General features: G+C 42.7%; 2 protein-coding genes across 2 annotated transcripts; both read left to right on the forward strand.

Annotated features, from left to right (window-relative positions):
- The first annotated feature begins 847 nt into the window (after nucleotides 1-847).
- rps23 (ribosomal protein S23) lies at nucleotides 848-3,191 on the forward strand. The gene is made up of 4 exons (XM_076744074.1): nucleotides 848-913; nucleotides 2,033-2,192; nucleotides 2,448-2,568; nucleotides 3,002-3,191. The coding sequence occupies exons 1-4, from the start codon at nucleotides 910-912 to the stop codon at nucleotides 3,146-3,148; spliced, it is 432 nt and encodes a 143-aa protein (XP_076600189.1). The 5' UTR covers nucleotides 848-909; the 3' UTR covers nucleotides 3,149-3,191.
- Nucleotides 3,192-4,857: 1,666 nt separating this feature from the next.
- asb14a (ankyrin repeat and SOCS box containing 14a) lies at nucleotides 4,858-12,138 on the forward strand. Its single transcript, XM_076744136.1, has 13 exons — nucleotides 4,858-4,886; nucleotides 5,874-6,032; nucleotides 6,285-6,337; nucleotides 7,127-7,261; nucleotides 7,348-7,506; nucleotides 8,224-8,469; nucleotides 9,107-9,278; nucleotides 9,408-9,513; nucleotides 9,913-10,092; nucleotides 10,499-10,627; nucleotides 10,789-10,917; nucleotides 11,473-11,626; nucleotides 11,727-12,138. Exons 2-13 carry the CDS (start codon nucleotides 5,893-5,895, stop codon nucleotides 11,897-11,899), a joined length of 1,776 nt encoding a protein of 591 aa, XP_076600251.1. The 5' UTR covers nucleotides 4,858-4,886; nucleotides 5,874-5,892; the 3' UTR covers nucleotides 11,900-12,138.
- Nucleotides 12,139-14,489: the final 2,351 nt, after the last annotated feature.

A 14,489-nucleotide genomic window follows, 5' to 3' on the forward strand; every position in this document is an offset into this window, starting at 1 on the left:
GCTTTTGTGCTAAGTTGGTACAAAATAGCTTCATAGCTGTGGTTACAAGGTCTTATACTAGCAGAAATCTTTATAATTTTCACTTGGCATAGTTGAGGTTAATGGGAATGTTACTAGTTAGGCAGGTATTTGGTCATAAAGTGAAGCAGAGGACAAATTAAAATTATCAGGCTGATGATGGTGCAGGAAGAGTCAGCAGATCAGCAAAGTCAGTGGGATTCATCCTCTGGGGACCATAAACTGTCTTAACTCAAAACTTAAATTGCAGACTGATCTGACATGAAAAGGATTTCCTCAGCAACTTCAAACTGGCTCATTAAGTGTTTTCATGACAGTGCACTTCTTTAGACATGAGACTGATGTAGAAAATTTGCATCTTATTTATGTAACAAGGTGCATTTTGGACAGAGACTTATGAAAATAATTAGTTTCTCTTTTGTTAATTTTTAATGCATCTGTATATAACAATACAGTGAATAATCCAAACACAATTGTAACCAATACATATCTATAAAATATAAAATAGCCTACAAAAAAACGAGAAAAGTAAAATTAATATTTAAAACAAATGATAGACCTCTTTAATAAAGCTAAATATCCATTGATTGAATGTGGGCTAAGATTAAAAACCTGAAATTATGTTAAAAACCTGACCAGTTTGGAGTAACCTTTTAAAGTCTCCATTTACGTAGACAGATGTGGTAACTAAAGTATTCCAATGTTTTGTTCTGCATAAGATATAATAAAGTTGTACTAAAAATGTGTACAATAAATGCGCATTGTTTTCCATTCGTGAGATAATTTCAGTCAGGCATTTTTGTAGCCACGCTCAATTCGGGTCCTCCGACTGGACATTGCCGCGGTGCATCCTGGGTCCTTCCTTTCCATCCCAGGCTCGTTTCAGCAAACATGGGTACGGCTCTAACTTCATCCTAAATACCGAGTAATTCTTTATACTGCAGCGATTTTTCATGTGTATGTCGTATATGAATATCTGAAAAACTATTTTCGATGAGTATATGTGGGAAAAATTCCACTGTCAATTAAATAAACGAACCGTTTACAAGTCCTTCTCCCCGCAACGTGGAGCGGCCATAATAGGTCGGAACTGCAACACAAGCGGCATGTTAGCTTAGCATAGCATACGATCCTTTTACAAATAAAGTGTTTGCTGTTTATGTCATAGTATTTAAATGAACGGCTGAATGAAGAAATAAGTAACTTCGCGTTACAACTGTGTATTAATCTGTGGATTGTGAATGCCTGCAATGTAGAATAACGTTATACTTAAGTTAGCGCACCCCGCAGTTGCTAACGATGAGCTTGGCTAGCTTGGCGACAGGTTTTGCTGTGATAAAAATCATAGACGGTAGAATAGACTCTAGAACAGTAGAGTCAAATGTAAACTACGGCAGCTTAACGAGTCTGTAAAACTAACTGTAGTTCGCTCTGCTCAACGCATTTAGGTGGATCTTCACGTCGTTATTTTGCGTTCAGTTTGTCTTTACTCCAGTTTCTCGTGTAGTAATTATCTGTAGATTCTTGATTTTGGTTGTGGGTGTGTAATGGCTGTGATACCTGTATAAGCGATATGTTTGTGGCAGACATTGTCATTAAGCAGTGATGTAGCTTGTGTTGCTGTGGTCTCACTCTCTCATGTATAATATTGCACTCCAGTCACAGAGCAAAGCATCTTTTTTTTTTTTTTTTCTTTTCTTTTCTTTTCTGAAAGTTCAACCCCTGATCTTTGGAAAACAGACCTGCTTCCTGATATTTTTGTGTCAAAGCTAGGGTTACATACAGTCGTATGAAAAATGACTAATTATACCAAGTACATTCATTTCTGTATGGTATTCTACCGTTCAAGTGTCATTAAACAATATACATGTCTCTCAGGACATATTTTGTGTATTCTAATAGGGAGTTAATTAAACCATAAAAAGCCTTCTGTTTTCATTCCTGTAAGGGTCATAGTAACTGATAATTGTGTACTCTTACTAACCTTTAAATCCTTCTGGTCTTGGTCTTCCAGGAAAGTGTCGTGGTCTGCGCACAGCCAGGAAGCTCCGTAACCACCGCCGTGAGCAGAAATGGCACGATAAACAGTACAAGAAGGCCCATCTGGGCACTGCCCTGAAGGCTAACCCCTTCGGAGGAGCCTCCCACGCCAAGGGCATCGTCCTTGAGAAAGTGTGAGTACTGTGACACCTACTGAAGACACACACCTGAAGATGAAGTGATGGATGAAGTCTTTTTCAGGCTTCTGACCTTTGCCTCTTCTGATAAAGTTGACGCCCCTTTTTCAGTCAATGTTGAAATGTTCCTGTGTGTTAGATGACATTACAGGACAGACCTACATGAAACTCCTGTCATTTCTTTTTTTTCTGTACAGTTTCAGCTTCTTTCAAGTTTAGTTTAAGTTTAAGAGTGTCGTTTCCCTTCTGCAGTGGTGTTGAGGCTAAGCAGCCCAACTCTGCCATCAGGAAGTGTGTGAGAGTTCAGCTCATCAAGAACGGCAAGAAGATCACCGCCTTCGTCCCCAACGACGGTTGCCTCAACTTCATCGAGGTAAGTACTCGTCCTCCGTACGTGTTTGAACAACAGCCGAACAGGCAGGAATGTTGCAGTTGATGTGCTTCATGTACATAATCTGATGATAATCTATTCTAGTTGTACTCCCATGTTCAAATCAGCCAGAGAAAAAAGTTTATGTCTTCTGATTAGAATTTCAAAGCTTTCACTAAAATGTATTGATGACCCATAGTGTCTGTCATGTTTGCAGGTCCTAAAGTAAACTACAGCTAATGTAATCTTGACTTGAGTTCACTCAAATCTTTAAATGGATTTGTGTGATTGTCCAAGATAAGTTTTTATTTGGGTTTTATAAAATCCTCATTATGAAATTTTGTTTTTTCCACAAGGCACATAAGATAGATTAGTTATCCCGGCATTTCCTCTTCCTTTTCTTTGTCTCACCACCTTCTCTCCTTCCGTCCTGCAGGAGAACGATGAGGTTCTGGTGGCAGGATTCGGACGTAAAGGTCACGCCGTGGGTGACATTCCTGGAGTTCGATTCAAGGTGGTCAAGGTGGCCAACGTGTCCCTGCTGGCTCTCTACAAAGGCAAGAAGGAGAGACCCAGGTCATAAACAGTTGAGGCAGAAAATAAAATAAACACATTTTCAATTATAATCTGCTCTCTGTTCTCATTTGTTTGTCGCTCACAACAGTTTCTTTTTTATGGGGTTTAAAGGCACGAAAATTAGTCTAAATGCTTTCAGATTTTACTTGTGAAAGTCAACAAATAGGTTTGGTGATAGTTGTCAAAAATTCCAAGCACCCAGTCATCTGACACACACTTCATTGTAAGAGTAACAATCCATCAAACCAGAGTCGTGAACTGTGTTTTCACCGAAATGGGGTTATAGTATGATTTGAGTGTGCTGTGGCTCCAGTCTGGACTGGAAGCCTATTGTGTCTTCAAGCAGACTGAACTCGAGACGCCAGATTTAGATTTTAGATTTTAACCTTGACCAACCTTCTTTTTGGCTTCAGTAGAGCAGCTCAGCCCAGGGAGACTTTGGCATGAGGGTCTGAGGATTGTTGGTTCAAGTCCAGTGTGTTTATAAAAAAAAAAAAAAGTTAAGAAAGATCCCGGAGGAGACAAATAGGCTGTCAAAGGTCAGCTGTGCAGGCTTTAAACAGGCTGAACAGAGCTGATTTATATATTCAAAGATGTGCTTTACATTAATGGTCGTGAAACAGTAACATTTCTTTGAGAAAAACACTTAGATTTTGTGAAGAAAATGAACATATTGAGTCCCTGTTAGGCAGTCCCTCTGCCTTTGTCCCAAGGTTGGATAATAAAGCAGTTTTCCCAAAATACCAGGTTTACTGTTTGTCAGTTGGTTTTGGTCAATTTATTGCAAATTTGTTAGAGAATTTGCATGTTTGAAGTACAATTTTAACTAACACAGTCTTTGAATCATAATTGGTAAGTAGACTGGACTGTTACAGCACTTCTCTACTTTAATGGACAGTTGTCCAGGCTCATGAGCGAGGTGCTGATCTGCCCGTCAGGAGTAACTTTGTGTTCTGTGTCTTGCTCGAGGACACTTCGACATGTGGACAGGGCGAGCCAGGGATTAAACCACAACCCTCCTGTTTGTACCATAGCTGTCACACTAGCTGTTTTTTCTGTTTGTCCCGAGTCAGAATCAGTAGTCAAAAAATATTTGGACTTAAATTACCACACACTGATACAGAACTACACAGCAAAGGTTAACAAGCAGAAAGTCAACTAGTTCACATGCACTAAGTGAGTATCACACAGAAAAGACAGAATGGACATAAAAACATGAAAACAGTGCATAGACTCTGCACAGAGGGCAGGCGGTCCAGATATGTGGTCAGCAGACACCAAATCTACATCTGCATCCGGCCGTTGGTCTGCCCTGTAGTGTCACACTGACTGTCTGCTGATCAGGTCAGTGCATAAACTTAGCTGCAGGGGTTAAATATAGTAACACGTATCAGATCCCCCCTCAGCCAGAGCGCTGCAGCCGAGGAGCTGAAACATTGAGGTCTGCGAATGAACCTGCACTTTTTCTCCCTACAGGATTATTGTTAAACTGTAATGACGTGTTTTAAACTTGTGTGTGAATCACACACACTGTACAGACTTGCAGGCAGGCGGCCTGTGCTGTTTAAACATGGCTTCATTGATGGAACCCGTGAAGACTCACAGGTCTGCTTTCAGTCAGTCACAGGTCTGACCTCTGCTCCTCCAATCATCTTCAGCAGCAACAACAGATCCTCTTTTAATCATCGGGGACTCCACAGCTGAGCAGAGGGAGGCCGAACGACGACCCAGCACAAAGCCTGAAGGTAAACAACCCCACAGCCAGAGTGTCGAGTCTGTTTTCAGACGCAGGAGTGTTGAGATATGCTGTCGATCCCTCTGTCTTCACTGATCACTGCACTACCAATACCTTTTGAATTCCTGTCCAGCATTTGTAAATTGCATTCACACTTTTGTTAAGGTTAGTTAAGCTTGTTGTGGTCTCATAATGAGGGAAGCCAACGTTGACTGCTGCTCTCATACAAGATGTGAACTCTGGCTTCTCATGTCGAGCACATTTCACAGCCACCTGCTTCGTGGACCTCAACAGGATCATGTTTTTCTGCAGCGTATGAATGTCCTTCTTCTTGCTCCCTGAACACTGATGTCCACAATCCTTAATGTGCTTTTGATCTGAATCCTACAGCATACAGGTACATATATTGGCAAGTCGACAGTCGAGATAAGAAACATGGGGAGAGAGTGCGATGCAGCAATGGTCTCCAGTAGGACTTGAACCAGAGTGTATCAGTTACCAGCAGGCACATCCAAACAAGTGGATTTTAAGATGCACTGATGTGACTTTGCTGAAGCTTAAGATCAGGGAGCAACTTCAGGCAGCTTGTTCTTCCAACAGCGTGAAAACAGGCTGTTTGGCCCTTTCCTGTTTCAACATGATGACGCCCCCGTGCATGAAGCCACATCCATAAAGACACAGTTTTCCCAGTTTCGTGTGGAAGATGTTGGAAGAACCCTCGGGTGAACTCCATAAAACACCTTTCATGAAGTGGAACACCGACGGGGAGCCAGACCTGATCACACAACATCAGTGCTGGACCTCACTAATGCTCTTGTCTCTGAATCCCTGCAGTCGTGTTCAACATCTGGTAGTAAGACTTCCCAGGAGAGCGCAGGCTGTCCAAATACTTATGGCCATGCGATGTGAAAGATGTACTGCAAAAGCATCAAGTTTAAATAAGCACACACAAGATCAGTGAAATGTACCCTCACAAGATATTTCCCTTTTTGAACAGGACCCTTTATGTGGCCATCATGGAGTTTGAGCGAGTCGGGACGGAGAACGACGATGACGAGGACGATGCAGCTTTCCAGTACATGATTGAACAGAGTCTGCTGGAGAGCAACAAACAGAAGGAAACCCACCGAGACCCCACAGCGCGAGGCTGCAGGAGGTCAGGCCAACAGAAACCCACATTATGAATACTTCTCTCAGATGTTGGTTTGTCGCGGCGAGACGACTCCAACACAATCAGAGTTCTCCTCTTTCCTTCACTGTCCTCCATCCCTGTCCTCCACCCTCCAGATGATAATGATGAACTCTATTTTCACAGCACCTTTCATTCAACAAGTGCAGCTCAAAGATGACGTTTCCTGCTCAGTTTCACAGAATATTTAACACGGTTTGTGACCTTCTTTCCTCACAGCTCTGGCCGTGAGTCTGCAGACAGCAGCACCATCTTCACTGTTATAAGACAAGGTGAGAATACAAGGCTGGAATAGAAAGACAGACTTTAAGGCTTAAGTGGTGGTTAAGGTTTGTGTCCTTAGTGTCTGATGGGCAGACTTGCTGTTTATTTCTTTTTAACTGTCTCTCCACTTGTCTGCACTAAATGTCTCTTAAAGTCCAACTGAAATGAATCTGGTCCTCAGCAGCATGTTGATATATGAAAGTCCTATAATTCAAAACCGAATAAAACTTCTTCAATAAAGCTGATGAGGTCAAACATTAAATATATTTTTGCCTCAGATCACCAATATTTGATTTCTGGGTTTATATGTGCAGACAGAGGGGCGTTGCTCTGATGGCAGTGTTGGTGACAAAACCTTGTACTTTGAGGGGAACATCCAAGATCTCTACACAAAGTTTTTCTTTCATGAATAGGACAGAATTACTGTATTTTGTTTGGTGAAAACAAACACAGAGACCAGAATCCATTGATGGTGTAATAATAGTGCAGAAAACTCTGGCTGACTCTGATTGGAGCTGAGAAGCAGCACCTGTCAGGAAGCAGCACTCGGGGCAGTTTTGGGCCATTATAAGCACTGAGAATTGAACCAGTTTACAGGGTACTGGACACTGTACATATGATCAGCCAGGTGTGCCAGATGCCTGTGTAAAGTCATGTGACTCATGACAGATGCACATTGGTGTAGGTGTGGACAGTATAACACACTGACACACATGCGCTTGTCCTTTTGAAAACAGGGATAGATTGCACATTGTTGCAGTAAAGATTGAAACGTCTCTGTCCATCTTTCCCTCCAGGTAACGAGAAGCTCCTGAAGGATCTGTGTGATCGACAGAGAGACAAGTTTTCAGAGACAGACAGCCGAGGCTGGACTCCTCTCCACGAAGCAGCAGTTCAGAGCAACCAAACTGTCCTGGAGCTCACATTCAGAGGTTTGTACTTGCAGCTTCACAGTGACGTAAAAGCTTCACAGTGACGTAAAACACCTTTAACGAAGCAGAGGTGTGATGATCTCCAGGTTCAGGTCCAGCCTCTGTGGACTGTCGTACTCCTCAAGGGCAGACTCCTCTCTTCCTGGCAGTAGAACGAGGTCTGTTGGAAAATGCCTCCTTCCTTCTCCAACATGGAGCTCAGCCGGACAGCCAGGACCAGGACCAGGACTCACCGCTGCTTGTAGGTAGGCTGAGCAACATTTCACTGCCTCAAAGCCGGTAAAGCTGCTCAGGACAGTTTATATATCAGTAGACTGTTATCACTCTTGCATTCATGTATCAGCAGGACTTCACTGTTGTAGTTGTTCGAGGTGTTTTTAACTGTTTGTTAAAAGACCACAACTGATGATTAATTTTTTATTTTCTCTATTTATCAATTGATTCGTATGTAAAAATTAAAATAATTGAAATAATTGAAAGGAAGAGCAGTAAATCTTCACATCTGTGAAGCTGGAACCATGAAATGTTTTTGCATGACATGTGACTTAAACAAATATCAAAATAGTTGCCAATGAGTTTTCTATCAATAGACTAATTGATTAATCTGCTGTTGTTATATAGTTTATTTTATAACAAAGCGTCGTGTTTTACAAGCTCTTCATATGTTTTTAAGCAAACATTTAAATAACTAATAACTAAAGACGTCAAATAATTGTAGTGGATTAAAAAATATAAAGAGGCATGAAACAAAATACTGAAGTACAAGTAGCTCAAATTTGTACCTTAATACAATACTGGAGTAAATGTACTTAGTTACATTCCACCACTGACAAACCGGATGTTGTTTAAGTTTGTTTGCAGTCTTACAAAATAAAACCCAACAGGAAAGCTGCGAAGTTGTTGCGTCTTTTGAACTCGTCGGTCATCAGTAAAATCTGTCGTCTTTTTAATTCCCGCTGCAGCGATCCGTTCAGACCGCACTGACCTGGTGAAGCTGCTGCTGCTGCAGGGCTCCAGGGTGAACCAGCAGGGCTGCCACGGCCGCCGCCCCCTCCACGAGGCCTCGCGGCTGGGCAAGGCGGCGCTGGTGACCCTGCTGCTGGGGGCCGGAGCGCACACAGACCCTCGCAGCCACTACGGCCTCACGCCGCTGGCGCTGGCTGCTCAGGGGGGACACCTGGAGGTGGTGGAGACTCTACTGAGGAAAGGTGAGAGAGCAGGGACGGCTGTACAGCAAACCCTGTTTAATACGAACCCTGACCTTCTAGTAAAATATGCTACAGGCAGCAGTGTGTCTCTGTGACCCTCTGACTCTTCCATAAGCACAGGATGCTGCTTGTCACTTTGATCATGAAGGGCAGACTGCTCTTTAGAGCATATGGGCTACAATATAGTACAGAAATAAGTATTTACTATAGTTTACTGACAGATGGGAGGGACTGAGAGAAAAAGGTGCAATTAAAAATCTATAAATCTACTAATGGTGGAATGTCAGCACCATGGATGCACAGCATAGTTAGGCTGCTGATATGTCAGAGCAGGGTCAAGGTCATGGACTCTAACTTGCACCAACCTTCATCAGATAAAGGATCAGTGAGTCCTGCAGACTGGACTCATATTCAACTGAACAACCCCTCTGTCCCTGCACCCTCTCTGCAGATCTGGGTTAGGGACTGTTGGAAAATGTCCCATGTGACTCAAATTAATATCAGCTTGGCAAATAACACTTTAATTTGAGGCTTCAACTGTCTGTCCCATCTGACTTACTGTGTGTAAGTCAGATGGGTATTTTCCTGATTTCCAGCCTTTTTTGTACAGAATTCCCTCTTGTTGTTTGTCCTGCAGGGGCGGACGTCCTGTCCCAGGCGCAGGATGAGGCATCCGTCTTGTACGAGGCGTCCTCGTCTGGTGATCCATCTGTCATCAGTCTGTTGCTGGAGTACGGCGCCGATGCCAACGTCGCCAAACACACAGGACACATGCCGATCCACCGCGTGGCACACAGAGGACACCTGGAGTAACTGTTGCAGTCTTTCCTTTGAAACAAATGTCATATTTATGAGCTCATCATATGTTTCAATCAGATAAATGCTGTGTGTGTGTGTGTGTGTGTGTGTGTGTGTGTGTGTGTTCGTGTGTTCCTCAGAGCTCTGAAGATGCTGATTCCAGTCACGTCTGTTGGAGAAGTAAACGACAGCGGGATGAGTCCTCTACACTCTGCTGCTGCAGGAGGACACACACACTGCCTCAAGGTGTGTGTGTGTGTGTGTGTGTGTTATCAGCCATGATTGGTGGTGGAAACTAAGAAAGTATTGAACGAGCTGTAATAATTCCCCACAGCTCAAGCAGGTGTTTATTAAAGTTGCTAATTTCATCTGAACAACATCCCAAAAGATATTTAGTTGACTGTCATGACAAAAACAGACTAGATTAAACTGTCACATTTGAGGAGCTGGAACCAGAAAATGTTGGAAATTTGCTTAAAAAAATGTCTCAAATCATTCTTGAGCACACATTGTCAAATTGCTGTCACATTGTTGCAGCCCTTTGTGTATAATAACTCTTGGAAATTGTTTGTGTTTGGCCGACGAGTGTCAAACACACAACAGTTCAGCAATAACTCAACATCCCTCCTCCCCAACTCCCATCAGGCCTTGCTGGATGCAGGTTATGACCCCAACTACATGCTCCATCCCTGGGTTCGGCGTAACTATGACGATGAGAGGAAGTCGGCGCTCTTCTTTGCTGTCTCCAATAACGACGTACCATCAGCCAAACTGCTGCTGGAGAACGGGGCCATGGCCAACCAGGACCCAATCAAATGTCTGCAGGTAGGTGTGTGTGTGTGTGTGTGTGTGTGTGTGTTACAGTATCAACAACTCATATAGCTGAAGCTCTTGTCTGTGTGTACAGAGCTGGAGTGAGGATGTGGTTAGCTTAGCTTAGCTTAGCTTAGCTTAGCATAACTACTGGAAGCAGTGGGGAATTGTTAGCCTGTCCACAGTTCAGAAGCTGAATCTTGTTTGTTCAGTCTGTACACACAAAGCTTGTGGTTGTACAGCAAGTTATGTGCTGGAACTATTTTCTGACGAACAGCAATGCAGAGCAGTGACTGTGTGCAGCTTCCTGAAGTCTTGTTGTCACTGTGAGGTTGCCAGGTTTGGTGCCATCATCCTGGCTACGTTGGACACTTTGCTGAAAGCTCAAAACACTAACAGAAACCCCTGTGTCTTTCAGGTTGCTCTGCGTTTGGGCAACTATGAGTTGATCAACCTGCTGCTGAGGTTTGGAGCCAACGTCAACTATTACTGCAGAGTAAACACAACACACTTCCCCTCAGCCCTGCAGTACGCTCTCAAGGACGAGGTAAACTGTTGCTCGTCCAAAAACACCAATTTGAATTTAGAGATCTTTCAGGAATCAGCAGCTTTATTTACTTCAATGTTATTATACTTCTAAGAACAGCTGTCACATTTTGGGAGGAGAGCTACTCTTGTATTTAATCTGGCATGTCGTGTGTGTGTTAGGTGGTCCTCAGGATGCTGTGTAACTATGGTTACGATGTGGGGCGCTGCTTTGACTGTCCCTATGGCAACAACCCCCACATCCCTGAAGGCTACGAGGGGTGGAGCAACACTGTGATCAAAGACACCTTGGTAATGAACGGGACCTCAGCAGGTCATCAGGTGCCGCAGTGTGGAGCCACCGGAGGCTAAAGCTAGCTGCTTAATGTTAGCTGAACTGTGAGCCAAGATATGCTAACGTTAACATGGGAAGGGCTAAACGTAAAGGTCCAGTGTGCAGGATGTAGGGGATCTATTGGTAGAAATGGAATAGAATATTTTTATAGTTTTTTATATTTAATAGATTCTCTCACACGTTCAGTTGGCTGCAATCTGGAGCTTCAACACTAGATGTCACTAAATCCTACACACTGGTCCTTTAAGCTGTTGGATCTACTAACAAGATCCTTCCTGCTGTATGAAGTGATTTTCTTGGCCACTTGGTGGCAGCAGAACAAGCTGAAAACACAACAAAGACATATTATGAGCTTATAAATTTGCTATGGCTAACATGTTAGCACACCGCTACCTGCTCTCACATCCAGCCGACACAGAGCGACTTTATCATCCCGTCATGATGAACCTGAAGCTCAGTCAGACGTCTCATGTCACACCTTTGAACCTCTGTCTGTCTGTCTGTCAGTGCAGTTCTGCGAGGTGATCACTGTCTCCTGGCTGAAGCCCCTCTCAGGTAAGGTGGTTCGCATCCTGTTGGACTACGTGGATCATGTGACCTTGTGCTCCAAGCTGAAGGCGGCACTGATGGAGCAGCAGCAGTGGCCCGACATCTGCAGGCTGCAAGGTAAATGAAATGAAGCTTCACCTGTCCCCACGTCCATCACTGCGTCCCCTACAACCTTCATTAATCCTTCCTCTCCATGTTTCCTCCTCTTCCTCACCAGAGAGCGCTCGCTGTCTGCAGCATCTCTGTCGCCTGCGGATCCGCCACTGTCTCGGTCGCCTTCGTCTCCGGTCGCCTATCTTCATGAGCTTCCTGCCACTGCCGGGGCGACTGAGGGACTACATCCTGTACCGGGAGTACAACCTGTACCTGCAGAGCAGCACGCCGCGGTGACGCAGAGAGGAGACGGACTGTCTCAGTCAAGCAAAGTAGTTCAATATGTAAAAACATCCGCAGACATTCAAAATCACACTTTAAAGTCACTTTTTCTGTTAACACGTTTAACTGTAAGAGCCAAAAGAAATATTCATTTTAATTTCATTGTCTTTTTCTATTAAAGGCTTAGCGCTTCCCCTCATGGGAGAAAGTGTTCTGACTATGTGGGATTGTCCATATTTTGATTTAAAGACACAAAACAACAAACACAAAGTTTTTTTTAATGAAAGGATAGAAAATAAAAAATGAAAGATGGATGCCAACAGCAGATATCTGTCTCATATTTGTTTCAGACATAATTTGATCAGATTTTACATTTGTATTTTATTCTCAAGTGTGTGTGTGTGTGTGTGTGTGTGTGTGTGTGCGTGTGCGTGTACAAACAACAGTTTGTACATGTTTTTGCTTCATCACAATGTGATTCTACCGCATAGAAATAAATAATTATTATAAGTTTCGGAAACATTCGGTTTTCACTGGACAGGAGGGGTTTGAAAAATACATTTGCCTCTTTGATAGTTTCATTAGTCTCATAAAATGAAAATACTTATAATACTGGAGGCTACATTAGCCGCTACTAGCATAACATAGCTGGATCCGTAGGTAGGCACCAGTTTTTCATGAGGAATAAGAGCATGTGGATTAAAAACTGCTGAATCCATTTGAATACTCAAAAAAGAAAAAAAAGCTGTCTCTACAGTCACTTTTCTAATTAAAAAAAAAGCCACAAAAAAGACACTATGTAAAAGACTGCATGTTCCTCATTTGTCAGTTTAGTTACAATACCATGTCAACATGTGACTTACTACTTTGAAATGTGAGATACTACATAAAACATGATTCCCTTAAATCCAATCTGATGACTCTGATTCATCTCTATGGAAGAGTATTGCATTCACAACATTTAGAACTGGAGGCCTTAGTCATAATTACGACTTATCTCTCATATGATAATGAGAGAAGTGTCTCTTAATGGAGATGCAGATATAATAATTACACAATAAGGTCTCAGTTATCGTTGTGAATGCAATGCCTTTCCATAAGTATCTCCTGATTGTTTTTTTTTTTTACCTCTTCCTGGCAGAAATGGACTTCACAAAGTGATCTGGATGCAGTCAGTGAGTTTGGGTGACCTCTGGTTTTGAGGAACCTTTGAGGAACATTTTCACTGAAGGAGCCTGAGGAAGGATTTTCTCATGTTCCAGAATCAGCAGTCCTGAACCACATCAATTATTCATTTGGCAGCGACATACATATGAATTCACACACTGATGGCATCAGGGGCAGTTTTTTGGGGGGATTCAGTATCTTGCTCAAGGATACTTCGGCATGTGGACTGCTGAGGCCAGGGATCGAACCACAAACCTCCTGATGGGTGGCCTAAGCTACAGCCGCCCCATTTATTCAGCCTGCGAGCAAACTCTGAGTGCCACTTGTTTCCATTCTAGGATTATGTATTACTAATAACTGTTTTCATATTGTCTGTTGGTTATTTTCCTAAATGAGCGATTGTTTGGTCTCTAAAAAGATTCCCAAAGCCAAAGATTATATCTTGACTTGTCTCGTTTCGTGCAACCAAATGTCCAAAACCTAAAAACAGCCTGTTTGTTTTAAACTCTTAGAAGACAAAAGAAACCAGAAAACGTTCACTCGTGAGAAGCTGGAACCAGAGAATTCCAGCACTGATTTTGTTCTTTTAAAAAAGAATCATATTGATTAATCGATCAAAAGTTTGCAGATTAATGTTACTGACACTTAAGGACGTTAATGTGGCCGACTTCCTGATTGGTCTGAAAATGAGAGTTGAGGGAAGGTCTGCGAAGGACAGCTGAAATGTGACGAACAAAACTGAAACTGACATGAACCTAATAAAGCAGAAAAGGCAGCTGGCAGATCCTCGTGACTTGTTTCTCTTCAATCTCTTTCAATTCTGCACGTCTCCTCAATTTCAAGGTCAAACACTCACAACCATCAGTAACAAAACACCTCTGTGCTGCTGTCTGAACGAGTTAAAATCTTTCAGTGAAGATTTCTTTTCTTTAGAGAAGATGAAAATGCAAAGAGGAATGTAGCTTTAAAGCAGCTATAATTGATATTCTGATAATGACCATGTCTCCAATGACAATACGACGGTACAAAAGGTATTTTCACCAGAATCTGCAGCTTTATGTTTCAGCTCATTGTTTAGCCGTCTGCTTTAGTCCACAGCTGCTTTAAGAGAACTGAAAAGCCACCGTTTACTACCTGCTCCCACTTTTTCTTTTGCTCAGCAGTTGTTGGGAGACCAAAAACAGAGCAAGCAGAGAGTGAATATTGGACTTATAATGATCAGTTGGATGCAAACACGACTCCAAACTCACCATATCAATCTAAAAAGTGAAGATATGTCAATGTTGTGTTCGTAACGTGTTTCTGCTGCCCAAAAGTGGCCAAAACCGGATCCACAAGTGCTGCTAATGTTCCGTTTGTGTTTATTTATATTACTGGAGAAAACTGGCAGCGTCTCGTATGACCCAGAGACTTCTGCAGTAATTACAACACGAGCCCA

This window comes from Chaetodon auriga, chromosome 2 (genome assembly GCF_051107435.1).
Source record: "Chaetodon auriga isolate fChaAug3 chromosome 2, fChaAug3.hap1, whole genome shotgun sequence".
NCBI lineage: Eukaryota > Metazoa > Chordata > Actinopteri > Chaetodontiformes > Chaetodontidae > Chaetodon > Chaetodon auriga.

Bases quoted from the DNA above. Each gene is read 5' to 3' on its own strand.
- asb14a (XM_076744136.1), top strand. From the start codon at position 5,893: ATGGAGTTTGAGCGAGTCGGGACGGAGAACGACGATGACGAGGACGAT. The intron at 6,338-7,126 runs GTGAGAATACAA...CTTTCCCTCCAG, and splicing joins CTTCACTGTTATAAGACAAG to GTAACGAGAAGCTCCTGAAG. The intron at 10,093-10,498 runs GTAGGTGTGTGT...TGTGTCTTTCAG, and splicing joins ACCCAATCAAATGTCTGCAG to GTTGCTCTGCGTTTGGGCAA.
- rps23 (XM_076744074.1), top strand. The intron at 2,193-2,447 runs GTGAGTACTGTG...TCCCTTCTGCAG, and splicing joins GGCATCGTCCTTGAGAAAGT to TGGTGTTGAGGCTAAGCAGC. The intron at 2,569-3,001 runs GTAAGTACTCGT...TCCGTCCTGCAG, and splicing joins GTTGCCTCAACTTCATCGAG to GAGAACGATGAGGTTCTGGT.